This window comes from Heterodontus francisci, chromosome 1, assembly GCF_036365525.1.
Source record: "Heterodontus francisci isolate sHetFra1 chromosome 1, sHetFra1.hap1, whole genome shotgun sequence".
Classification (NCBI taxonomy): domain Eukaryota; kingdom Metazoa; phylum Chordata; class Chondrichthyes; order Heterodontiformes; family Heterodontidae; genus Heterodontus; species Heterodontus francisci.
Genome location: NC_090371.1, coordinates 21,631,715 through 21,657,882, shown reverse-complemented (window position 1 = coordinate 21,657,882; position 26,168 = coordinate 21,631,715). Strand labels below are relative to the sequence as shown.

Below are 26,168 nucleotides of genomic sequence, written 5' to 3'. Positions count from 1 at the left end.
TTATGTCCTTGAGAATTTTATGAGATAAGGTGAGTGCTACTTGGCTGGGCTAGCAATAGATGTTCCAAATCGCACAACATTAGTGTGCATTTATCTCCTGACTTTGTCAGAGAAAATGTCTTAAGGCACTCCAAGTAGGAACAAATAGACACTAAGCACTAATGGAACAGCCAAGAACCGAAACAGGATCAATTATGTTTTGAGGAGGTCTTCAAAAGCGGGGAGAAGAGTATCGAGGCCGAGCTGGTGATCAAGGCCACGATGAATGAAGGCTGTAGCACTGATTATGGAGCGGAGGGTGAATGGAGAACAAAAGCGAATGGTCTGAGATGTAATGCTGGAGGAGTTTGCGGGAGATACAGTGGGTTCAGGACTAGGAGGGATTTATAAACGAGGATACTGAATTTAATACTTTGGGGGAGCAGGGGGACAATATAGGTCAGCTAAGGACAGGGGCGATGGACCAGCAGGAATTTATATCCCTTGAAGCTGGGAGGCGATGTTCCCCTCGTTTGCATCTCATTACCATATAATCACCATTCACAGTCACGGACAATTTCCCCAAGCCCAGATTGACCATTGAAAAGTGGTGGGGTGGCAGGGATGCATCAGAGCACATCCCCAAGTTGCTTTACACCACCATCCATTACAATTCTGCAGAAAGTCGCGGGCCTTATCGAAAACTCTTTGTTTGCATGGTGGTACAAAGATTGCAGGATTTCTCTTCTTTGGATTAACTTTTTCTTTTCTGCTTGATCTTGTTCTGTGTCTGATACCAAGAAACAAAAGTTCCCTCATTGTATCCCCGCCAAGCATTCAAAAAGTAAATTACAAAAAGAAACCAGCCATACAGAAGTTCAAACATAAAGTTCCTCTTGTCACACTAGATTGTGGGAAAAAAGTAGCCAAAGGTTCATGTTTGTTATCCAGACACACCCCCCTGCCTTGCAGGAGGGAGTTCAAGCACTCAACCGTGGCTCACTCTCACCTTGAAGTCAGCAAGTTGTGAGTTCAAGTCCCACTCCAGCCACATAATCTTGGCTGACACTCCCAGTCCAGTACAAAGGAAATGCTGCACTGTTAGATTGTGAAAGTTTCTGCGGGGAAAACATTTGACAGTCTGCTCGAGGAACCATCTGACCAGATCCACCATCTCCTTTTCCCATAGGGCCTTGAGGACATTCCGTGCAGTCCACTGCCTGATGGATTGATGGTCAAAGGTGCTTTCCCCCAGAAACTTTCCCACGAAGGATAGGTGGTACGGCATGGTCCAACTGGATGGAGTGTTCCCCAGCAATATGACCGGACCCATTCTTCGCAACACCGGGGACAGATAGAACCTCAGCACGTAGTGACACTTGGTGTTTGCGTACTGGGGCTCTATGCACAGCTTGATGCAGCCGCACACAAAAGTGGTCATCATGATGAGGGTGACATTGGGTACATTTTTCCCGCCCTTATCCAGAGGTTTGAACATCGTTTTCCTCTGGACCCGGTCCATTTTAGATCTCATTTGGCGGAATGCCTCATCACCAGAACTTTCAAACAAGCACCAAGATGTAGCTTGGCTGGCGGTGAGAAGGGCCCTCCCCATCAGATCCTTCCTGCACGCCCGGAGTCTCGCCCCCTACACATGCTGCCCTCGAGGTGGCTGCAGTGGGGAACAGATAGTTGCCCACCTCCTTCCGGATTGTGTCTTTGCAAAGCAGGTGTGGAAAGAGATGCAGTGGTTTTTGTCGAGGTTCATCCCAAGCAGCTCTGTAACACAGGAATCTGTGCTCTACGGGCTGTTCCCAGGGACGCACACCGAGATGAACATCAACAGCTGCTGGAGGACCATCAATTTGGTGAAAGACGCTCTTTGGCCTGCCCAAAACTTCCTGGTCTTCCAGCGCAAAGAGTTGTCCACGACCGAATGTTGCAGACTGGCACATTCCAAGGTCCAGGACTACGTGCTGAGGGACGCACTAAAGCTTGGGGCAGCCGCTGCAAAGACTCAATGGGGAAAAACCACTGTGTAAGGTCCTCCCACCAAAGTGAACTGAGGGGCTGGACCCATGGGAAACCCCTCGGGCTGTATACACTAAATATGGGTTTGCTGTAAAATGTACATGGCATGTAAAATGGAATGGACGGGTTGTGAGGCAACTCACTCCTGTCTCAAAGAAAACTGATTTCCTTTGCACCTTTTGGAATGTCAACTTGGTGCTGTTTTGAATTGGTTTGTAATGCATTTTTTTTACCAATTTTTATGAATAAAGTATATTTTTGGGAAATAAATTGTTAGAGGTGCCATCTTCAAGATGAGACATGAAAATGAAGTCCTGTCTGCCCTCTCAGGTGGATCCCATGGCATTATTCGAAGAAGGCCAGAGCAGTTCATCCCGGTGCCCTGGGCAATATTTATCCCTCAAACAACATTACAGAGACAGATTATTTGGTCATTATCACACTGCTGTTTGTGGGACCTTGCTGTACACAAATTGCTGCCTTCAGTGACATTCTTTATGCGTGAATGTCAGATAAGGAGAGAGTTGGGATCAGCTGTGGTGGCCCCATGTTTGAATAGAGTGCAAAACTCTCCTTTCTTGTTCATCAATGAGCAATCAACAGTTGGGTGAGAGCTGAGGAACCACACCCAGCAGGGTTGAAGGGGAAGGGGGACGTTGGGGAAAGGAGAGCAATATATTAATGCAGCTGAGTCTAATTCAAATTGCATTTCCCTTTTGCAGCGATGGACATTACTGACATTTTGAAGGGAAAAGCAGAAAGTGATGAGGACAAACACCATTTTATTCCCTTTCACCAGTAAGTGAAGAATTACATTTGTCTTAACATCGGTCAGGCAACCCAGCATCCTCCTATAGCGAAGACCCACTTTGGATTTACTTAGGGCTTTTCTACTTGACCTTGTTTTACACCATTGCCACATCTCATTTAGGAGATCAAAAATAAATCACACAATAGTTAAGGAAGAGACAAGCTGTGAAGGAGTCTGGCCATGGTAAGAGGTTATAAGGTGAAAAGAGTTATTTTCCTATGAATTAGGGATGATAAAAAGCAGAACTTCATCTGCCTGGACAGGTAGAAGGAGCTCATAAACATGCGGGGAGATGTTCAAGGGCACCAACATCCAGTGGCATGTTAACTTTACCTCCGAACACAAAGGCAGTTTCTGAAAATCAAGAACTCAGTCCTGAAGCACATAAACATATTCACTTCAGCAAAGCACTGACAATACAAGTCTTATAAATAATCATTGTAACTTACCATAACCTAACAATGGATGACATTATTTTCTACGGAGGCAGCTAAGTCACCTGTCAACTGAATTTGGGAAAATGAGTTATAGCCTTAGAACACTATTGTGTAGCTAGGAAGTGTACCATCAAGTGCAACCTTCACCATTCTGCTAGCTCTAGGGATATTGCCTAAAATCTTTGCTCACAGCTTCCTGCTGGCTCAGCCATTCCTTAGAAATTAAATAATGTGGATTTCAACTAGAAATTGACAGTTATACAGCCTTATTTGGGAAATAGAAGGGGACAAATCTACTTACAAGAGACGTACCACTCCCATACGTAAAAAAACTAGTTATACATCTTAATATTATGTAATGAGAAAGGGCTAATTAATAACCGTGTTGTAAAAATATCTTTAGGGATGAGTGACCATAATATGATAGAATTTTACATTATGTTTGAAAGTGAGGTAATTCAATAAAAAGCTAGGGTGTTAAATTTGAACAAAGGAAATGATGAAGGTATGAGGAGCAAATTGGCTGAGATGGATTGGGAAACTACATTAAAAGATTTGACAGTACATAGGCAATGGATAGTCTTTAAAGAAATATTACACAGTTTACAGCAACTATATATTCCTTCAAGGCATAAAAACCCCAAAAGTAAAGGCTTTCAACTGTGGTTAACAAAAGAAGTTAAAGATTGAATAAGATTAAAAGAAAAGGCCTATAAAGTTGCCAGAAATAGTAGTAACCCCGAGGATTGGGAGAATTTTAGAATAAAGCAAAGGAGAACCAAGAAACTGATAAAGAAAGGGAAAATAGAATATGAATGTAAGCTAGCAAAAAATATAAAAATGGACTGTAAAAGCTTCTACAGGTACGTAAAAAGGAAATGCTTGGCTAAGACAAATGCGGGTCCATTACAGGCAGTCAGGAGAATTTATAATGGGGAATAGAGAAATGGCAGAGAAGCTAAATGATTACTTTGTGACTGTCTTCACTGAGGAAGATACAAGAAATCTCCCAGAATTAGAGATCCGAGGAATTAGGAGGAATGAGGAATTGAAGGAAATTAGTATTAGTAAGAAGGTTGTATTGGAGAAATTAATGGGGCTGAAGGTTGATAAGTCCCCAGGGCCTGATATTCTACATCCCAGAGTGTCAAAAGAGGTAGCTATGGAGATAATGGATGCATTGGTGATCATCTTCCAAAATTCGATAGATTCTGGAGTAGTTCCTGCAGATTGAAAGGTCACAAATGTCACCCCACTATTTAAGAAAGGAGGGAGAGAGAAAACAGGGAACTACAGACCTGTTAGCCTGACATCAGTCATTGGGAAAATGCTAGAATCTATTTGAAAGGATGTGATAAATGGACACTTGGATAATAATAATCTGATTGGGCATAATCAACATGGATTTATGAATGGGAAATCATGTTTGACGAACCTGTTGGAGTTTTTTGAGGCTGTTTCTAACAGAATTGATAAAGGGGAATTGGTGGACATGGTATACTTGGATTTTCAGAAAGATTTTGATAAATTCTCTCTCAGGAGATTTGTTAGCAAAATTAAAGCACATGGGATAAGAGGCAATATATTGGCATGGATTAAGGATTGGTTAACAGGCAGAAAGCGGAGAATTGGAATAATTAGGTCATTCTCGCATTGGCAGGCTGTGACTAGTGGTGTGCCGCAGGGATCAGTGCTTGGGCCGCAACTATTCACAATATATATCAATGATTTGGATGTGGGGACCAAATGTAATATTTCCAAGTTCACCGATGACACAAAACTGGATGGAAATGTGTGTTGTGAGGAAGACGCAAAGCGGCTTCAAGGGGATCTGGACAAACTTAGTGAGTGGGCAAGAACATGGCAGATGGAATATAATGTGGAAAAATGTGAGGTTATCCACATTGGTAGGAGGAACAGATGTGCAAAGTATTTCTTAAATGGTAAGAGATTAGAAAGTGTAGATGTACAAAGAGCCCTGGATGTCCTTGTCAATAAGTCACTGAAAGCTAACACGCAGGTGCTGCAAGCAATTAGGAAGGCTAATGGTATATTAGCCTTTATCGTAAGAGGATTTGAGTACAGGAGTAGCGAAGTCTTGCTTCAATTGTATAGAACCTTGGTTAGACCGCACCTGGAGTAGTGTGTGCAGTTTTGGTCCCCTTACCTTAGGAAGGATATTATTGCCATAGAGGAAGTGCAACGAAGATTCACCAGACTTGTTCTGGGATGGCGAGACTGTCCTATGAAGAGAGATTGGGGAAACTGGGCCTGTATTCTCTAGAATTTCGAAGAATGAGAGATGATCTCATTGAAACCTACAAAATACTTAAAGGGATAGACAGGGTCGATGCAGCCAAGATGTTTCCTCTGGCTGGGGAGTCTCGAACCAGGGAACATAATTTCAAAGCAAGGGGGAAGCCACTTAGGATAGAGATGAGGAGAAATTTCTTTACTCAGAGGGTTGTGAATCTTTGCAATTCTCTACCCCAGAGGGCTGTGGAAGCTCAATCATTGAGTCTGTTTAAAGCAGAGATTGACAGATTTCCAAATACAGATGACTTAAAGGGATCTGAGGATAGTGTGGGAAAAAGGCATTGAAATGGATGATCAGCCATGATCGTATTGAATGGCAGAGCAGGCTCAATGGGCTGAATGGCCTACTTCTGCTCCTATGTTCCTATGAAACAGTATAAATATTGGAACTACACAGTGGAGCTTTAGAATTGTTGGATTCATTTCAACTTTTCTCATGTAAAAGTACAGCTGCTGTGGTGTGTGACAATTGTTCTCCCCTTAACTGGGACAGAGGTATCTTGCTAAACTACTTTATATCCAGGGATTTAAGGTAAATTCTGCTTTAAATATTGATGGATATCTTAAATATTTTACTGTAACAATATTTAGACTTAAAACTTGGATTCTCTATTAGAATAAGATTATACTATCTTTTCCTGGAGCTATTAACGTTGCAATTGTTTTACCTATCAAAGTGTGAATTGCATGTTTGGTTCTTTAATAAACTTTTAGATAATTTAGAAAACGTATTGTCTCTTATAGTCTTCTGTATCTCAAACTTGAGAACCCATCTCCGTACACTGTTCAGTGGGGAGGTACATTATTGAGGAGAGATGGCCGGACACTTATAATATCTGGGTTGCTATACTCTGGCTAAAACTTGTTAAAAAGGCTATCTGGAAAATGGTAATATACTTAGCTTTCCTTTCCTTTGGGGAGAGTTAGATCAGTTCAGACCAATTCAGGTGTCTGAGAGAACTGTCTTTTTCAACCTTAAGTGAGAGTGATCAACTTACAATCTACACTAATGACTTGGATGCAGGGTTTCCTCCGGGTGCTCCGGTTTCCTCCCACATGCCAAAGACTTGCAGGTTGATAGGTAAATTGGCCATTGTAAAAATTGCCCCTAATGTAGGTAGGTGGTAGGAGAATTGAGGCAAGGTGGGGATGTGAGAGGGAAAATGGGATTAATGTAGGGTGAGTATAAATGGGTGGTTGATGGTCAGCGTGGACTCGGTGGGCCAAAGGGCCTGTTTCGCTGCTGCATCTCTCTCTCTCTCTATCTGGGGAGTATGCCTGATTTGGGATGGTCCCAAAAAGAGGCTAGGAATATAATCCATTTGACCAATCTTAATTCCTCTGCCCAGAAAGACCTTACAGGCTTTCTTTGTTTAAGAAGGGGCATACTTGCATTGGAAACAGTTCAGAGAAGGCTCACTAGGTTGATTCCTGGAATGAAGGAGTTGTCTTATGAGGAAAGGTTGAGCAGATTGGGCCTATACTCATTGGACTTTAGAAGAATGAAAAGTGATCTTATTGAAACATATAAGATTTTGAGGGGGCTTGACAGGGTAGATGCTGAGAGGATGTTTTCTCTCATGGGGTAATCTAGAACTAGGGGGCACAGTTTCAGAATAAGGGGTCTCCCATTTAAGACAAAGATGAAGAGAAATTTCTTCTCTCAGAGGGTCATGAGGGTGGGTCATTGAACATAATCAAGGCTGTTAGACAGATTTTTGATTGATAAGGGAGTCAAGAGTTATGGAGGGCAAGCAGGAAAATGGGGTTGAGGTCCTAATCAGATGAGCCATGATCTTATTGAATGGCAGTTTTTTGAGGATGTAACTAGTAGGGTAGATAAAGGGGAACCAGTAGATGTAGTATACCTGGAGTTTCAAAAGATAGGGTTCCATACAAAAGGCAAGATGAGGCTAATGGAGTTTGGAATAATAGTCTCAGGATAAGGGGCTGATTATTTAGGACTGAGATGAGAAATTACTTCACTCAAATGGTTGTGAATCTTTGGAATTCTTTACCCCATAGAATTGTAGATGCTCTATTGTTGAATGCATTTAAGGCTGGGACAGAAAGATTTTTGGTCTCTCAGAGAATCAAGGGATATGGGATGCTGGCGTGTGAGTGGGGTTGAAGCCCAAGATCTGCCATGATCGTATTGAATGGCGGAGCAGGCTAAACGGGCCATATGGTCTACTCCTGCTCCTATTTCTTATGTTCTTATGATCACTCACTGTGTGAAGAAGGACTTCCTCATATCAGTCCAAAATTTACCTTTTATCAGCTACAGCCTGTGTTCGCCTTGTTCTGTTTTTGCCATTTAGTTCAGAGTATTTTTCGGGATTTTTCTTTTTAATTGCTTTAACAATCATATATATCTCTATAAGATCACCTCTCAGATCTCTCCTTTCCAAGCTTAAAAGACTAGGTTCTTCCTCATGACTCACACCTTTGATATGAAGGATCAGTCTCATGGTTGTTCTCTGAATAACCTCCAGGGCTCTGGGTGACCAGAACTGGGCGCAGAATGCAGTACTTAAGGTGCAGTCTGACTGGAGTTCACCTCATCAGTCACAACGTGCAGTGAACAAACAGACTTGTCTGTACACTGTACAGGGAAGACTTAGCTTAAGGACTCATTTGAGCTTATTGGATACAGTCCTGTTAGACCTGTGGAAGTATAGACCAAAACAGAGGGCTTTTGGACTCTGGTGTGGGACCAAATGAGGGTCCTGAGCCTACACTTTCTGGCAGTGAGAGTGGCTCAGCAATCTTCTGAGAGGCTACCTCCTAACTGGCCACATCTGTGTTCACCATTCCATTAAGGAGGACGGGCAGGTTCTCGATGCTGCAGGCCCAGATGGGTATGTATCTGTGATTCCCAGTCTGCCCGGCTGGTGGGTATGCATCTCCCATTCCCAGTCTGCTCGGCCGGCGGGTATGTATCTCCGATTCCCAGTCCACCCAGGTGATGGGTATGTATCAGGAACTGTCCCAACACGGCACCCCACCCCCCGCCCCCCCCCCGATTTTCCCAGCTCCTCATCTCCAAGCCTGCCATCACAAGAGTGGGAAAATTCAGCCCAGAGTTGTTTCCATGGAAATTTACAGACAACACTGAATCAGAAAGGCCTGTGAAATCGTTGGAGCCAGTACTGAAACCTATCTGAAAAGCTTAGGTGCTTTGATTGGGGAATCAATCTTATAAAGAATTACTTAGAATTCACAGCACAGAAACAGGCCATTCGGCTCAACTGTTCTAATCTGGTGTTTATACTCCACGTAAGACTCCACCCACTCCTTTTCATCTAACCCTATCAGCATACCCTTCTACTCCTTTCTCTCCAATGTGTATACCTAGCTTCTCCTTAAATGCATCTACACTGTTTGTGTCAACTACTCCATGTGATAATGAGTTCCACATCCTCACCACTCTCTGGGGAAGACATTTTCCCTGAACTTCCTGTTGGATTTATTGTTGACTATCTTATTTTTATGGCCACTCTTATTGCTCTCCCTCTCAAGTGGAAATATCTTTGCAATGTCTAGCCTGTCAAACCGTTTCATAATCTTGAAGGCCTCTATCAGGTCACCCCTCACTCTTTTATTTTCCAGAGAAAGGAGCCCCAGCTTGTTCAATCTTTCCCAATAGATTGAGAACTCTCAGTCCTGCTGTTTCCTTGGCACAGTAGCGCAGTGGTTAGCACCGCAGCCTCACAGCTCCAGCGACCCAGGTTCAGTTCTGGGTACTGCCTGTGCAGAGTTTGCAAGTTCTCCCTGTGACCGCGTGGGTTTCCTCCGGGTGCTCTGGTTTCCTCCCACAGCCAAAGACTTGCAGGTTGATAGGTAAATTGGCCATTATAAATTGCCCCTAGTGTAGGTAGGTGGTAGGAGAATGGTGGGGATGTGGTGGAGAATATGGGGTTAATGTAGGATTAGTATAAATGGGTGGTTGTTGGTCAGCACAGACTCGGTGGGCCGAAGGGCCTGTTTCAGTGCTGTATCTCTAAATAAATAAATCTTATTGCACCTTCTCTAGTGCCTCTATATCCTTTTCATAAGTTTAACATAGCTTCTATATTTGTGACTGTCCTCTGGACCCTTTCTTAATACTCAGCATCAGTTATAAACATACCCCTATGTTTTGACCAATTGATATGTTTCAACCCCTCTGCCACCTTATTAAAATTAACCCTTTTCAAATCTGAAATGAGCTGTAGATTCCCAGTCCCTTTGGTTCTGCCAGCCAATTTAAACCTTCAAACATTGCAGTCCCTATTTCCCAGATGCTTTCCCATTTGGAGATCTGGCAATCTGGTAATCCAGCAGACCAATACATACTTAATCAAGAAGATAATTACCTCTGGTTTCCACTTTCTATGAAGCAGTGGGAGTAAGACAAGGGAACACAGGTTTGAAGAGTAAATTTAGAACTGATACCAGCAAGTTCTTCTTCAACCGGAGATTGAATACCACTCAGGACAGACCTAGGCAGAGTGGTGGAAGTAGTGAAACTCAGGAATCATTTAACAAACTATTAGATGCAGCAATGCGGGGTGGGGGTGGGGGGGTGGAGAGGGGGGTGAGGGAAGGAAGGTAGATTCTGTTTCACCGCAGTGCACCGTACATCTGATCCTCCGGAACTTTCTACACTGGTATTTAAAATTCAGCACGCTGTCTCTTACACAACCACAGAGTCGACATGCACAAATGTTAAGAACAATTTCACAGTTGGGTGACTTGGTGCCCTCTCAGGTAGTAGAAATCTTGATAATCCTCCCTGTAGTACAAAACTGAAATGATGTGGATTGCCTTGGCTTTCTTGAGAGGGTAATGAGTTTGGTCAGTTGTGTCATTATAGTGCTCAAGCGACTGCCAACGTGCAATAATATTCCATAAGTATCTCCCAGACTTAATTATTTTCCAAACTTTTCTCTTCTCTCCCTGCAGAGTTGCAGCTGAAAATGATTTCCTCCACAGTTTAATCCATAAGGTTGTTGCTGCCAAAGACATAAACCACAAAGGACAAGGTAAAATATTCCTTTCCCTCAGCACTTTAGCATAGCAAAGCCACTATTTTTTTCAAATCCTGTTTCATTAATATTTATCTAGACTCAAGCTATGTTTAGGTTACAGAATTGGGCTCTGTGGCAGTGCTGGTTCCAGTGCTTCGGGAAGTCAGAAGCGGATAAAAGTGGCCGCGACATTTCTGGTCACATCCGTCATGGCTCTTGTCGCATGCCTTGACTGACAGGCTTTTTATTTATTCTTTCATGGAATGTGGGTATTACTGGCAAGATCAGCATTTATTGCCCATCCCGAATTGCCTTAACAACTGAGTGGTTTGCTAGGCCATCTCAGAGGGCAGTTAAGAGCCAACTACCAGCTGTGGGTCTGGATTCACATGTAGGCCAGACCAGGTAAGGACAGCAGATTTCCTTCCCAAAGGGACATTAGTGAACCAGATGGAGTTTTCTTTTACAATAATCAATGATAGTTTTATAGCACTATTATGGAGATGAGCTTTCAATTCCAGATTTTTAATTAAAAAATGTAATTTAAATTCCACCAGCTACCATGGTAGGATTTGAACCTGCGCCTCAAGGTATTACCAGTGCAGTGACTTTATCAGTACACCACCATCTTCCCATTAGTCTGGGTGTGCTATGTGTGCACCAGAAGCGTGCGGAGTGGGCAGATTGTGACGTCAAACGACCTCTAACCCTGATTTGGCACCAAGACCTGCCATTTTGTACCGCGCGTGTCCAGTTAACATTCTCTTCTAAACACTCCTTGCTGAACATGCTTTCAGCTATATGAGGGATCACTCCCACCCCAACTCTCACAATTTAAAAGGCTAACCATCCAACTTCCAGGTGAGGTGCTTTTGACTTACCTTTGCGAGTGCAGAGTTAGTGGAAGTATGATGTGTTTTTGGAGGAGTTTTGCTAAATTCTTGTATTTTAGTGCTGGATCCTGATAAGGATGTCAGAGGAGTTGTTTGGCCTGTCAGGAGAAAGCCTTCTTTAGTAATGGGGACTATAGTTGCAGTCCCTCTTGGGCTGCAGCATGTTATGTAAATGGAACACAGGCAGGAGAGGGAGGAAGCATTGCGTAGAGGGAGGAGGAGGAGGAGGGCTCTCAATAGAACGTCCCACACCCTTGGGTCTTTAGTGAGCACCTCTCCTACTTCCACTTCAGTGTCTGAGGCTCCTGCGTTTCAACAAGGAGGTGGTCGCTGTTTTGTGCCACCTCCTACAACCTGATCTGCACCCTCACAGCAGGGTGAGGACGGCACGGCCAATGGCTGTCAAGGTCACCATTGCCCAAAGGATGCAGGGAATATGATTATTAATAACCATCTACTGCTAATTACAATGTGTCAGGAGAAGGGAAATTGGATCACCTAAAAAGGTGTGTGGGGATTGTGATGCATGACTAGCCTCCACCTGTTGATTGAAATCCAGGCATCATGCTATCTTCCTGCTCCCTGCTGATCAGCATGATCGTTACGGGCAGTTAACGCTAACCCTGCTGTTCATTGGCTGCATTCATCAGTGGGCCCAAACGTGTAACTTCCTGGCACCATTTAAAGCTAGCCTGCACTGCTTAAACCTAACCTGCAAATCTTAATGGGGAAGGACATTGTGACTGGAGCAGGTGCTGGGAGTCATGCAGGAAGTGAATCTGACCTGGGAAACAGTGAGGAATGACACAACATGGAACAGCACACGCTCCAAAGTTTATCGAACGCTGCACTGAGATTTTGGTAGACAAGGTGGAATGGAGGAGTGACTTTTTTTATTATTTCATGGGATGTGGGCGTCACTGACAAGGCCAGCATTTGTTGCCCATCCCTAATTGCCCTTGAACTGAGTGCTTGCGAGGCCATTTCAGAGGGCAGTTAAGGGTCAGCCACATTGCTGTGAGTCTGGAGTCACATGTAGGCCAGACCAGGTAAGGATGGCAGATTTCCTTCCCGAAAGGACATTGGTGAATCAGATGGGTTTTTACGACAATCGATGTGCAATTGCAACAACAGCTAGTGGAAATCAATCATCAGCTAACTGAAAAGTAGTTGATGATTCCTTTAAATAATGCCAGGGTTGTGGTGATGGGGGCTCCTTCATGCTGCTTAACTTTGGCTGGGGTGTGGAGCTCAAAAATGGTAGCACTAGTGTCAAATCAGCTTTGCACACTGATTGACGTGATGCTCTGCATACCTCTGGTGGATGATGGCTGTGTAAACCCGAACGCTTTCACCAAGCTGGCGTCCAGCATGATTCTTAGCAGAAGCACGCACACATGCAGCGGAAAACTTTTTGCCTCCCAAACAGTGCTCATAGCACCCAAATAACAGGCACTACCGAGACCAATTTCATGCCCTCTATGTTTTACTTTTTAAAAATTGCAATTTCAACCTTGCTCATGGATGCTCTATTAGGACAGACTTCATATTCTAAGAATCTTTAGTCACTGAGTGAAATGGAAGAAACTTTCAGAAGGTCAAACACCAGACTTACTGCCACTCATCAATTTCTAATGCTCACTCTATCTTACTGTAAAGCCAAATTTGCCCAAAGCTATTTCAATTATTTTTTGGCCCATTAGCGTCAGATGAGAGAACACTTTGTGCTGTAGACTCATGTCATTGCCCAAACTCATTCCACACTGGTTATTTATCTACAGTAATGAGCCAGGAGACTTTCATTCTTTCTGTTCTGAAAATATACAAAGGCCATTCAGTCCATTCAGTGCATGCTATCTACAAATTGTCATCTAACAAAACTTTGACCAGCATTTAATTTCCAGAGGGAAAGTTCTTCAGCAATATTCAATGCTGGCAAGATACATTAAGGAGGGGATTTTAACCCCAAAAAACAGGTGGGTTTGGGTTGGGTGGAGGATTAAAGTGTTAAAAATCTGACTCCAACCCGCCCACTTCCAGTATTAACAGAGGTGGGATTAGGATAGTGTGTACGCAAACTCCAAGTGTCACTACGTGCTGAGGTTCTATCTGTCCCCGGTGTTGCGAAGGATGGGCCTGGTCACATTGCCGCGGAACGCTCCATGCAGTTGGGCGGTGCCATACCACCTATCCTTCGTGGAGCAGTTTCTGCGGGAAAGCACCTTTGACCACCGATCCATCAGGCAGTGGTCTGCACGGAATGTCTTCAAGGCCCTTCGGGAAAAGGAGATGGTGGATCCTGTCGGATGGTTCCCCGAGCAGACCGCCAAAGTCATTTGGCGGAATGCCTCATCACCAGAACTTTCAAACAAGCACCAAGATGTAGCTTGGCTGGTGGTGAGAAGGGCCCTCCCCATCAGATCCTTCCTGCACGCCCGGAGTCTCGCCCCCTCCGTGCAATGCCCCTGCGGTGGCTGTGGTGGGGAAGCGACGGTTGCCCACCTCCTCCTGGAATGTGTCTTTGCAAAGCAGGTGTGGAAAGAGATACAGTGGTTTTTGTCGAGCTTAATCCCAAGCAGCTCTGTAACACAGGAGTCTGTGCTCTACATGCTGTTCCCAGGGACGCACACCGAGACAAACATCAACTGCTGCTGGAGGACTATCAATTCGGTGAAAGAGGCCCTTTGGTCTGCCCGAAACATGCTGGTCTTCCAGCGCAAAGAGTTGTCCACGACCGAATGTTGCAGACTGGCACATTCCAAGGTCCAGGACTACGTGCTGAGGGACGCACTAAAGCTTGGGGCAGCCACAGCAAAGGCTCAATGGGGAAAGACCACATTGTAAGGTCCCCCCACCAAGCTGAACTGAGGGGCTGGATCCATGGGAAACCCCTCGAACTGTATCAGGAAAATTTTCATTTGCTGTAAAATGTAAAAATGTAATTGGCATGACAAATGTGAAATGGAAGGGTTGTGAGGCAACTCATGATTGTAATGAAGCAAACGGACCTCCTTTGCACTGTTTCTATATTTTGACTTGGTGCTGTTTGAAACTGGTCATGTAATTTCTACAGATTTTTATGAATAAAGTATATTTTGGAAATAAAATAAAAATCTCCCTCTCCCAGACTTCTGACCGGCCCCAAGGCCACCAACCTCACCCCATCAGGCCTCCAATCTCCCTCCCGGAGCCTCTGGTTTTTCCACCTCCTTCCCCACCAAGGCCTCTGATCTCTCCTGTGCCGAGGACTTTGATTCCCCCATCCAAAGCCTCTCATTTCTCTCAAGACCTCTGACCTCCCCGCAAGTCCTCCAACCCTACCCCCCCAAGCTTCTCACCTCTCCCCGTGGCATCCGCCTTTATTCCTCTGAGTCCTTCCATTTCCTTCCCTCAGCCTCCGATTTCTCGCCCCAGGCCAATTTCTAACCTCCGAGGACTCTGATCCCACCGCTGAGGTCTTTGATTTACACCCTGCCCCCACAACCCACCCCGAGGCCTGCAGTTTTCTTTCCTGTGGCTTCCAGTTCTCTCCCCCAATAGGCTTCCTATTCCACCCACTGAGGCCTCTGATTTCCACCCCCCCTGCACCCCTCTGAGGCCTCCAATCTCAGAACTGCGGCACAGTGGCGCAGTGGTTAGCACCGCAGCCTCACAGCTCCAGCGACCTGGGTTCAATTCTGGGTACTGCCTGTGTGGAGTTTGCAAGTTCTCCCTGTGTCTGCGTGGGTTTTCGCCGGGTGCTCCGGTTTCCTCCCACAGCCAAAAGACTTGCAGGTTGATAGGTAAATTGGCCATTATAAATTGCCCCTAGTATAGGTAGGTGGTCGGGGAATAAAGGGACAGGTGGGGATGTGGTAGGAATATAGGATTAGTGTCGGATTAGTATAAATGGGAGGTTGATGGTCGGCACAGACTCGGTGGGCCGAAGGGCCTGTTTCAGTGCTGTATCTCTAAAATAAAATAAAAAAATCCCCACTAGAATTGGAGCCACCCTCCTGAAATTGTCCGCATGCTCACCCACCTCCCCCCCCACCCCCCCCCCCACCCCCCCCACCACTGCTCTTGTCAGGGCACAGATCATCCTGGACCTGTGGTCTCCTCCAGACCGCTCATTGCTCAACTGGAAGCCAAGCCCATCAACCTTAAGACCCCATGGCACTATTTGAAGAGAAGGGGACACCTCCCTGTGTCCTAGCCAATATTTATCCCTCACCCAACACCTGAAAGCGGATTATCTAGTCATTTATTTCTTTGCTGTTTGTGGGATGCGCTGTGTGCAAATTGTCTACTGCAATTCCTACATTATTAACAGTGACGACACTTCAAAAAGTTCTTCATTGGTTGTGAAGCATTTGAGACATCTGGAGGTCATGAAAGGCACTATATAAATTCTTTCTTCCTTTCAATATAAGCATTTGTTTCTCACTTGTTTTTAGGATGTAGGAAATACTGGCAAGTCCATATTTTTTTGTCCATCCCTAGTTGTCCTGATGGCATTAGGTTGATCCTTGCAATTATTTGCCAGGAGAGGAGGTGTCAGGTGGAAGCTTGGTAGAAGCTTGGGGAAGATAACGTTGCAGATTTCGACTAAACTTTGTGTGAAAATGTTTATATATGGAATGTCAGACCTGTGGGATTTTCACCTTTCATAATTGTACCCTTCTCCCAGGTCTTTGGGTCTCCATGAAATTGCTGTCAGGTGATCTGAAGCAGATTCGAAAGGACCACCCTCACCTGGTTGACAGAAACACAGTGGTCGCAAGGAAAATGGGATTTCCTGAGATCATCATGCCAGGTTTGTCAACTGCAAATGTGGTTAATCATACTGAGCGACTGCACAGAAATGATCTTTGAACAAATTAAGGGCACTCTCAAAATGTTTGAGCTCTGCGATACACGTGCAACGTAACTATGCCCTGATGTTTGCAGCTCAATATGAAATTCAGATTGTATGAATGAATGTGATATCTTCTGATCCAGGGAGACTCTCAAGATTATCCCAGATTAAATCCCGGTCTGTAATAAATGAGTTTGTCACAGAATGATAGAATCCTACAGCACAGAAGGAGGCCATTCACTCCATTGTACCTATACCTGCACATTAAAATAGCAATCCATTAAAGGACATAGGAAAGTGATGGGCAGGAAAAGAACAGCTGGTCGATCAAGACTGCCGCACACACTAAGATAGCCGGAGCATCATGACTGGATAGTTAATTAGTTCTTCTATTAATACAACCAAATACTGTTAGCTTTAGCTACACATTCTTTACATTGCTCACGAAGCTTCAATTTGTTCCACTCCCTGCTCATTCTGCAGCCCTTCAAACTATCATTTTAAAGTATATATATAAAAAATGCAATTCAGTTATGTGGTGAGCCTGGAGAAACTGGGGTTGTTTCTTAGAGCAGAGAAGGTCAAGAGGAAATTTGATAGCGGCGTGCAAAATCAGGAACAGTTTTGCTGGAGTAAATAAGGAGAAACTGTTTCCAGTGGTTGGTAAACAGAGGACACAGATTTAAGATGATTAGTGAAAAAAACAAAGGGAAGATGAGTAAACATTTTATTATGCAGCGAGATATTATGATCTGGAATGTGCTGCCTGAAGGGGTGGTAGAAGCAGATTCAATAGTAACTTTCAAAACAGAATTGGATAAATATTTGAAGAGAAAGGATTAGTGGGCTGTGAGGAAAGAGCAGGGGAGTGGGATTAATTGGATAGCTGTACCAAAGAGCAGGAACAGACACGATGGGCTGAATGGCCTCCTTCTATGATGCCCTTTTGAAAGTTATTGTTGAATCTGCTTCCACCACCCTTTCAGGCAGTACATTCCAGATCATAACAACTCATGGTTATTTGCACTTCTCCTCATCTCCCTTCTTGTTCATTTGCCAATCACTTTAAATCTTTGGTTGCCAATCCTCTTGTTGCTGCAAACAGTTTCTCCGTATTTAATCTATCAAATCCCTTCCTGTTTGAATGCCTCTATTAAGTCACCCCTTAACCTTTTCTGCTCGAAGGAGAATAATTCCAGATTCTCGAGTCATGTAGATCTCCCCTTGGCTGGTAGCAAAAGAGTTACAATTAGTCTCAGCATCCTCTGGGCGACAAATGGGAACATAGGAGCAGAGGAACAGGAGCTTGTCCCACCATTCAATGAGATCGTGACTGATCTGTGACCTAACTCCATATACCTGTCTTTGTCCCATCATCCCTTAATAACTATGGTTAACAAATTATTATCAATCTCAGATTTAAAATTAACAATTGATCTGGCATCAACTGCCATTTGCAGAAGAGAGTTCCAAACTTCTACCACCCTTTGTGTGGAGAAGTGTTTCCTAAATTCACTCCTGTAAAGTATGGCTCTAATTTTTAAACTATGTTCCCTAGTTCTGGACCCCCCAATCAGCAGAAATAGTTTCTCACTCTATCTGTTCCCCTTAATATCTTGAAAACTTCAATCAAATCACCCCTTAACGTTCTAAATTCAGGGACTACAACCCCTACTTGTGTAATCTTTCTTTCTAATTTAACCCTTGGAGTTCAGGTATTAGGTAGCAGATGATGCGAAACTTGGAAGCATTGTGAACTGTGAGGAGGACAGTGTAGACTCCAAAAGGACATAGACAAGTTGGTGGAATGGGCAAACAGGGAGCAGATGAAGTTCAATTTAGAGAAATGTGAAGTGATTCATTTTGGTAGGTAGAACATAGACAATATAAAATAAAGGGTACAATTCTTAAGGGGGTGCAGGAGCAGAGAGACCTGGGTGTATATGTGCGTGTGTCATTGAAAGTGGCACGACAGGTTGAGAGAGCGGTTAACAAAGCATACAGTATCCTGGGCTTTATTAATATAGGCATAGAGTACAAGAGCAAGTAAGTTATGTTGAACTGGTAAAAGACATTAGTTCAGCCTCAGCTGGAATATTGCATCCAGTTCTGGGCGCTGCACTTTAGGAAAGACGCGAGGGCATTGGAGAGAGTACAGAAAAGATTCATGAGAATGGTTCCAGGGATGAGGAACTTCAATTATGAAGATAGATTGGAGAAGTTAGGACTGTATTCCTTGGAGAAGAGAAGGCTGAGAGGCGATTTGATAGAGCTATTCAAAATCTTGAGGGGTCTGGACAGATTAGATAGAGAGAAACTGTTCCCATTCGTGAAAGGATAGAGAATGAGAGTGCACAGATTTAAAGTATTTGGTAAGAGAAGCAAATGTGACGTGAGGAAATACTTTTTCACACAGCGAGTGGAATGCACTGCCTGAGAACGTGATGGATGTAGGTTCAATTGAAATATTCAAAACGGAATTAGACTGTTACATGAAAAGGAAGAATGTGTTGGGTTACAGGGAGAAGGCGGGGAAATGGAAATGAATGAATTGCTGTTTTGGAGAGGTGGAGCGGACACAATGGGCCGAATGGCCTCCTTCTGCACTGTAACAATTCCGTGATTCGGTGATCATGCTGGTAAATCTACACTGCTCTCTTTCCAAGGTCAATATATAGAACATAGAACATAGAACATAGAACAGTACAGCACAGTACAGGCCCTTTGGCCCATGATGTTGTGCCGACCCTTTAACCTACTCTAAGATCAAACTACCTACATACCCTTCATTCTACTATCATCCATGTACCTATCCAAGAGTTGCTTAAATGTCCCTAATGTATCTGCTTCTACTACCACCGCTGGCAGTGCATTCCACGCACCCACCACTCTCTGTGTAAAGAACCTACCTCTGACATCTCCCCTAAACCTTCCTCCAATCACCTTAAAATTATGCCCCCTGGTGATAGCCCTTTCCGCCCTGGGAAAAAGTCTCTGGCTATCCACTCTATCTGTGCCTCTCATCATCTTGTGCCCCTCTATCAAGTCACCTCTCATCCTTCTTCGCTCCAATGAGAAAAGCCCTAGCTCCCTCAATCTTTCTGCGTAAGACATGCCCTCCAGTCCAGGCAGCATCCTCGTAAATCTCCTCTGCACCCTCTCTAAAGCTTCCACATCCTTCCTATAATGAGGCGATCAGAACTGAACACAATATTCCAAGTGTGGTCTAACCAGGGCTTTATAGAGCTGCAGCATAACCTCATGGCTCTTAAATTCAATTCCCCTGTTAATGTAAGCCAACACCCCATACGCCTTCTTAACAACCCTATCAACTTGGGTGGCAACTTTGAGGGATCTATGGACATGGACCCCAAGATCCCTCCACACTGCCAAGAATCCTGTCTTCAAGCCTGTATTCTGCATTCAAATTCGACCTTCCAAAATGAATCACTTCACACTTTTCCAGGTTGAACTCCATCTGCAACTTGTCAGCCCAGCTCTGCATCCTGTCAATGTCCCGTTGCAACCCACAACAGCCCTCCACACTATCCACAACTCCAGCAACCTTCGTGTCATCGGCAAACTTGTGAACCCAGCCTTCCACTTCCTCATCCAAGTCATTTATAAAAATCACAAAGAGCAGAGGTCCCAGAACTGATCCCTGCGGAACACCACTGGTCACCAAGCTCCAGGCTGAATACTTTCCATCTACTACCACCCTCTGTCTTCTATGGGCCAGCCAATTCTGTATCCAGACAGCCAAATTTCCCTGTATTCCATGCCTCCTTACTTTCTGAATGAGCCTACCATGGGGAACCTTGTCAAACGCCATGCTAAAATCCATATACACCACATCCACTGCTCTTCCTTCATCAATGTGTTTTGTCACATCCTCAAAGAATTCAATAAGGCTTGTGAGGCATGACCTGCCCCTCACAAAGCCATGCTGACTGTCTCTAATCAAACTATGCTTTTCCAAATAATCATAAATCCTGTCTGTCAGAATCCTCTCCAATAATTTGCCCACCACTGACGTAAGACTGACTGGTCTGTAATTCCCAGGGTTACCCCTATTCCCTTTCTTGAACAAGGGAATAACATTTGCCACCCTCCAATCATCTGGTACTACTCCAGTGGACAGTGAGGACGCAAAGATCATCGCCAAAGGCGCGGCAATCTCTTCCCTCGCTTCCCGTAAAAACCTTGGGTATATCCCGTCTGGCCCCGGGGACTTATCTATCCTCATGTCTTTCAAAATTTCCAGTACATCCTCCTTCTTAACATCAACCTGTTTGAGCATATCAGCCTGTTCCACACTGTCCTCACAAACGACAAGGTTCCTCTCACTCGTGAATACTGAAGCAAAGTATTCATTAAGGACCTCCCCTACCTCCTCCAACTCCAGGCACAAGTTCCCTCCACTATCCCTGATTGGCCCTACCCTCACTCTTGCCATCCTCTTGTTCCTCACATAAGTGTAGAACGCCTTGGGATTTTCCTTAATCCTTCCCGCCAAGACTTTTTCATGTCCCCTTCTAGCTCTCCGGGGAGGCGGTGGCATAGTGGTATTGTCACTGGACTAGTAACCCAGAGACCCAGTGTATTGCTCTGGGGATATAGGTTCAAATCCCACCATAGCAGAAGGTGGAATTTGAATTCAATTAATAAATCTGGAATTTAAAGCTAGTCTAATGATGGCCATGAAACCATTGTCGATTGTTGTAAAAACCCATCTGGTTCACTAATGGCCTTTAGGGAAGGAAATCTGCTGTCCTTACCTGGTCTGGTCTACATGTGACTCCAGACCCACAGCAATGTGGGTGACTCTAACATGCCCTCTGAAATGGCCTAGCAAGCCACTCAGTTGTATCTAACCGCTACGCAGTCAATCACAGTGGGTGTACCTACCCCACATGGACTGCAGTGGTTCAAGAAGGCAGCTCACCACCATCTACTCAAAGGCAATTAGGGATGGGCACACCCACATCCCATGAACGAATTTTAAAAAAAAATGTCATTCTTCAGTTCCTTCCTGGCTACCTTGTAACCCTCTAGAGCCCTGTCTGATCCTTGCTTCCTCAACCTTAAGTAAGCTTCCTTCTTCCTCTTGACTAGCTGTTCCACATCTCTTGTCATCCAAGGTTCCTTCACCCTACCATCCTTTCCTTGCCTCATTGGGACAAACCTATCCAGCAGTCGCAGCAAGTGCTCCCTAAACAACCTTCACATTTCTGTCGTGCATTTCCCTGAGAACATCTGTTCCCAATTTATGCTCCCCAGTTCCTGCCTAATAGCATTGTAATTCCCCCTCCCCCAATTAAATATTTTCCCATCCCGTCTGCTCCTATCCCTCTCCATGACTATAGTAAAGGTCAGGGAGTTGTGATCACTATCACCGAAATGCTCTCCCACCGATAGATCTGCCACCTGGCCTGGTGCGTTGCCGAGCACCAAATCCAACATAGCCTCCCCTCTAGTCGGCCTATCTACATATTGAGTCAGGAAACCTTCCTGGACACACCTGACAAAATCTGCTCCATCCAAACTATTTGCACTAAGGAGGTTCCAATCAATATTAGGGAAGTTGAAGTCACCCATGACAACAACCCTGTTACTTCTGCATCTTTCCAATATCTGCCTCCCAATCTGTTCCTCCATGTCTCTGCTGCTATTGGGGGGTCTATAGAAAACTCCCAACAAAGTGACTGCTCCTTTCCTGTTTCTGACTTCCACCCATAATGACTCAGTAGACAAACCCTCCTCGACGACCTCCCTTTCTGCAGCTGTGATACTACCCCTGATTAGCAATGCCAATCCCCCACCTCTTTCACCTCCCTCCCTATTCCTTTTGAAACATCTAAACTCCGGAACATCCAACATCCATTCCTGCCCCTGTGATATCCAAGTCTCTGTAATGGTCACAACGTCATAGCTCCAAGTACTGATCCATGCTCTCAGTTCATCATCCTTATTCCTGACACTTCTTGCGTTAAAATAGACACACTTCAACCCATCATACTGACTGCAACTTTGCCCTGTCAACTGTCCAACCTTCCTCATAGACTCTGCACTCTGTATCTGCCTGTTCAACAGCTACCTCATCCACTGATCCGCAGCTCCGGTTCCCATCCCCCTGCCAAACTAGTTTAAACCCTCCCGAAGAGCTCTAGCAAACCTCCCACCCAGGATATTGGTGCCCCTCCAGTTCAGATGCAACCCGTCCTTCTTGTACAGGTCCCACCTTCCCCAGAAGGTATCCGAATGATCCACATATCTGAAGCCCTCCCTCCTACACCAGTTCTGTAGCCACGTGTTCAGCTGCACTCGCTCTCTGTTTCTAGCCTCACTAGCACGTGGCACTGGTAACAATCCTGAGATTACTACTCTGCTCGTCCTGCCTTTCAGCTTCCAACCTAACTCCCTATATTCGCTTTTCAGGTCCTCATCCCTTTTCCTAGCTATGTCATTGGTACCGATGTGTACCATGACTTCTGGCTGCTCCCCGTCCCCCTTAAGAATCCTGTAGACTCGATCGAGACATCCCTGACCCTGGCACCCGGGAGGCAACATACCATCCGGGAGTCTCGTTCGCGACCACAGAATCTCCTGTCTGTTCCTCTAACTATTGAATCTCCTATCACTATCGCTCTCCTATTCTCCCCCCTTCCCTTCTGAGCCACAGAGCCAAGCTCAGTGCCAGAGACCTGGCCGCTGTGGCTTTCCCCTGGTAGGTCGTCCCCCCCGACCATATCCAAAATGGTGTACTTATTATTGAGGGGAACGGCTTAGGATCCTTCCTGAGGGAAACTTTCAGCCAGCTTTCAATCATTTTCAAACTGAAAGAGCGACGCGGTGGTTAGCACCGCAGCCTCACAGCTCCAGCAACCCAGGTCGGTTCTGGGTACTGCCTGTGCGGAGTTTGCAAGCTCTCTCTGTGACCACTTGGGTTTCCATCGGGTGCTCTGGTTTTCTCCACTGCCAAAGACTTGCAGGTTGATAGGTAAATTGGTGATTGTAAATTGCCCCTCGTGTCGGTAGGTGGTGGGAGAATGGTGGGGATGTGGTAGGGAATATTGGAGTAATGTAGGATTAATATAAATGGGTGGTTGTTGGTTGGCACAGACTTGGTGGGCCGAAGGGCCTGTTTCAGTGCTGTATCTTTCTATGAAAGTTCACCTTCTGTGGAATTAGATGAGGAGGGAATCAGACTCAGTTGTGTTATTCCTCCATGTAAGAAAGTGCGTAGACTTACAATACCTTGGCTTTACATCAAGAGAAGCGTAAAACCAAAGGAACAGTAGTCGGCCATTCAAGTCCTTGAACCTACTCTCCAATTAGATTATGGCTGATCTATACCTCAACTCCGTTTACCTGCCTTGGTTCCATCACCATGATGTCGTTACTGAACAAAATTCTTTCTATCTCAGTCTTGAAAACTCTGATCGACAAAGAGGCCACAGCATTTTGAGCGAGAGAATTTCGTATTGATATTCACGCTTTGTGAATAACTACCTGAGCAAGTTACTGAAGCCATACCACAGCCCAGGGAACCATGCCTTGAGAAGAGAATTACATCGCATTTACAGAATAGAAACAGGCCATTGATCCTAACATATTGATGCTTTTTTTTATCCGTTCATGGGATGTGAGCGTCACTGGCAAGGCCAGCATTTGTTGCCCATCCCTAATTGCCCTTGAGAAGGTGGTGGTGAGCTGCCTTCTTGAACTACTGCAGTCCTCATGTGTAGGCACACCAACAGTGCTGTTAGGAAGGGAATTCCAGGATTTTGTTCCAGTGACAGTGAAGGATTCCATCAAACTCCTGAGTTGTGGCTTGTGGATGGTGGAAGTCAGAAGGTGAGTTACTTGCCATAGTTCCCAGCCTCTGACCTGCTCTTGTAACCACAGCATTTATATGGCTAGTCCAGTTAAGTTTCTTGTCAATGGTAATGCCCAGGATGTTAATGGTAGAGGATTCAGCGATCGTAATCCTGTTGAATATCAAAAGGAAATGGCTGGATTCTCCCTCGTTGGAGATGGTCATTGCCTGGCATTTGTGTGGCATGAATGCAACTTGCCACTTGTCAGCCCAAGCCTGATTGTTGTCCAGGTCTTGCTTGCATCAGCATGTGAGGAGTTGAGAATGATACTGAACTTTGTGCAATAATCAGCGAACATCCCCACTTCTGACCTTATGACGGAGGGAAGGTCATTGATGAAGCAGCTGAAGATGGTTGGGCCTAGGACACTACCCTGAGGAACTCATGCAGTGATGACCTGGAGCTGAGATGATTGACCTCCAACAACTACAACCATCTTCCTTTGTGCTAGGTATGACGCCAACCAGTGGAGAGTTTTCCTCCCGATTCCTATTGTCTTTAATTTTGCTGAGGTTTCTTGATGCCAAATTCCATCAAATGTTGCCTTGATGTCAAGAGCAGTCAACTCTCGCCTCACCTCTGAAATGCAGCTATTTCATTCATGTTTGGACCAATGTTGTAATGAACTCAGGAGTGGTCCTGGTGGAACCCAATCAGCATTGGTGAGCAGGTTATTGCTAAGTGCTGCTTAATAGCACTATCTATGACACCTTCCATCACTTTGCTGATGATTGAGAGTAGACTGATGGGGTGGCAATTGGCCGGTTGGATTTGTCTGCTTTTTGTGGACAAGACACAACTAGGCAATTTTCCACATTGTCAGATAGATGCCAGTGTTGTCGCTGTACTGGAATAGCTTGGATAAGGGCGCTGCTAGTTCTGGAGTACAAGTCTTCAGTACTACAGCTGGGATATTGTCAGGGCCCGTAGCCTCTGTTGTATTCAGTACCTTCAGCCGTTTATTTTGATCATCACGTTAATGCTGCACACAAGCCTCTTCCCACCTTACTTCATCTCATCCTATCAACATATGCTTCCAATCCTTTCTCCTGATGAATTTACCTAACTTCGCCTGAAATGCATCTCGGCTATTCTATCTCAGGTAGTATGAATTGAATTGTAGAAACTGAAAGGAGAGACCTGGGGATGCAGATACCTTTGAAGGTGACAGGACAAGCTGAGAAAGCTATTTTTTAAAAAAAGGAGAATTTTGCCTTTATAATTCGAGGCAGAGAGTACAAAAGCAGGAAAGTTATGCTAAACCTTTATTAATCCTAGAAATTTATAGCACAGAAGGATATTTGGCCCATCTTTGTTTTATTCTTTTCATGGGATGTGGTCAGCATTTGTTGCCCATCCTTAATTGCCCTTGAACTAAATGGCTTGCTCGGCCACTTCAGAGAGCAGTTAAGAAGCAAAGGATAATGCTCAACGGGTGTTTATGTGATGTTTGTATCTGTACCCTCAGATCCTTCAGCACCTCTGCCCAATTTGGGCTTTTATTTTTCAAGGAGTATGTCAGCTCATATTTATTTTACCTTACGTTTATACATACTGAAATTAATTATCCATTTACATTATCATTCTGTACTTTGCTGGCAGTCCTCCTCATTAACTATACCCCCCAATTTAGAGTCATCTGCAAATTTTGATATTGTACTTCCGTTTCTGAGTCCAAATCATTAAGTTAAACAGTGCTCCCAGCACCACTCCCGGTGGAGCACCACGTCCCAGCTTCTGGACCTGAGGAACGACCCTTAGCCCCTCCGTTTTGTAGCCATCTTGCCATCCGGTTTACTACCTGTCCACATGCGCTGACCTTAGTCATGAGGATGGGTAAAGAGGTAAAGCAGAACAGAAATGGTCAAGGAGAAAATAAAATCTGTGTTACTGATGCGTGAAGTGCAGTCGAATATAGCACAAGAATATTTATCACAAGTGACAGCTGAACTGAGCTCAGCACAGAGTGATT

The 26,168-nt window shown here is 44.7% G+C and overlaps 1 protein-coding gene across 2 annotated transcripts in view; it reads left to right on the top strand.

Moving 5' to 3' along the window:
• The window catches only part of LOC137368229 (dedicator of cytokinesis protein 2-like), a 1,222,644-nt gene that overhangs the window by 267,277 nt on the left and 929,199 nt on the right, over nt 1-26,168 (top strand). For both annotated transcript variants that reach the window (XM_068028710.1, XM_068028709.1), the window contains exons 11-13: nt 2,733-2,808; nt 10,522-10,601; nt 16,149-16,274. In XM_068028710.1, coding sequence (XP_067884811.1) covers nt 2,733-2,808; nt 10,522-10,601; nt 16,149-16,274 — 282 coding nt within the window. The remainder of the gene's footprint in view (nt 1-2,732; nt 2,809-10,521; nt 10,602-16,148; nt 16,275-26,168) is intronic.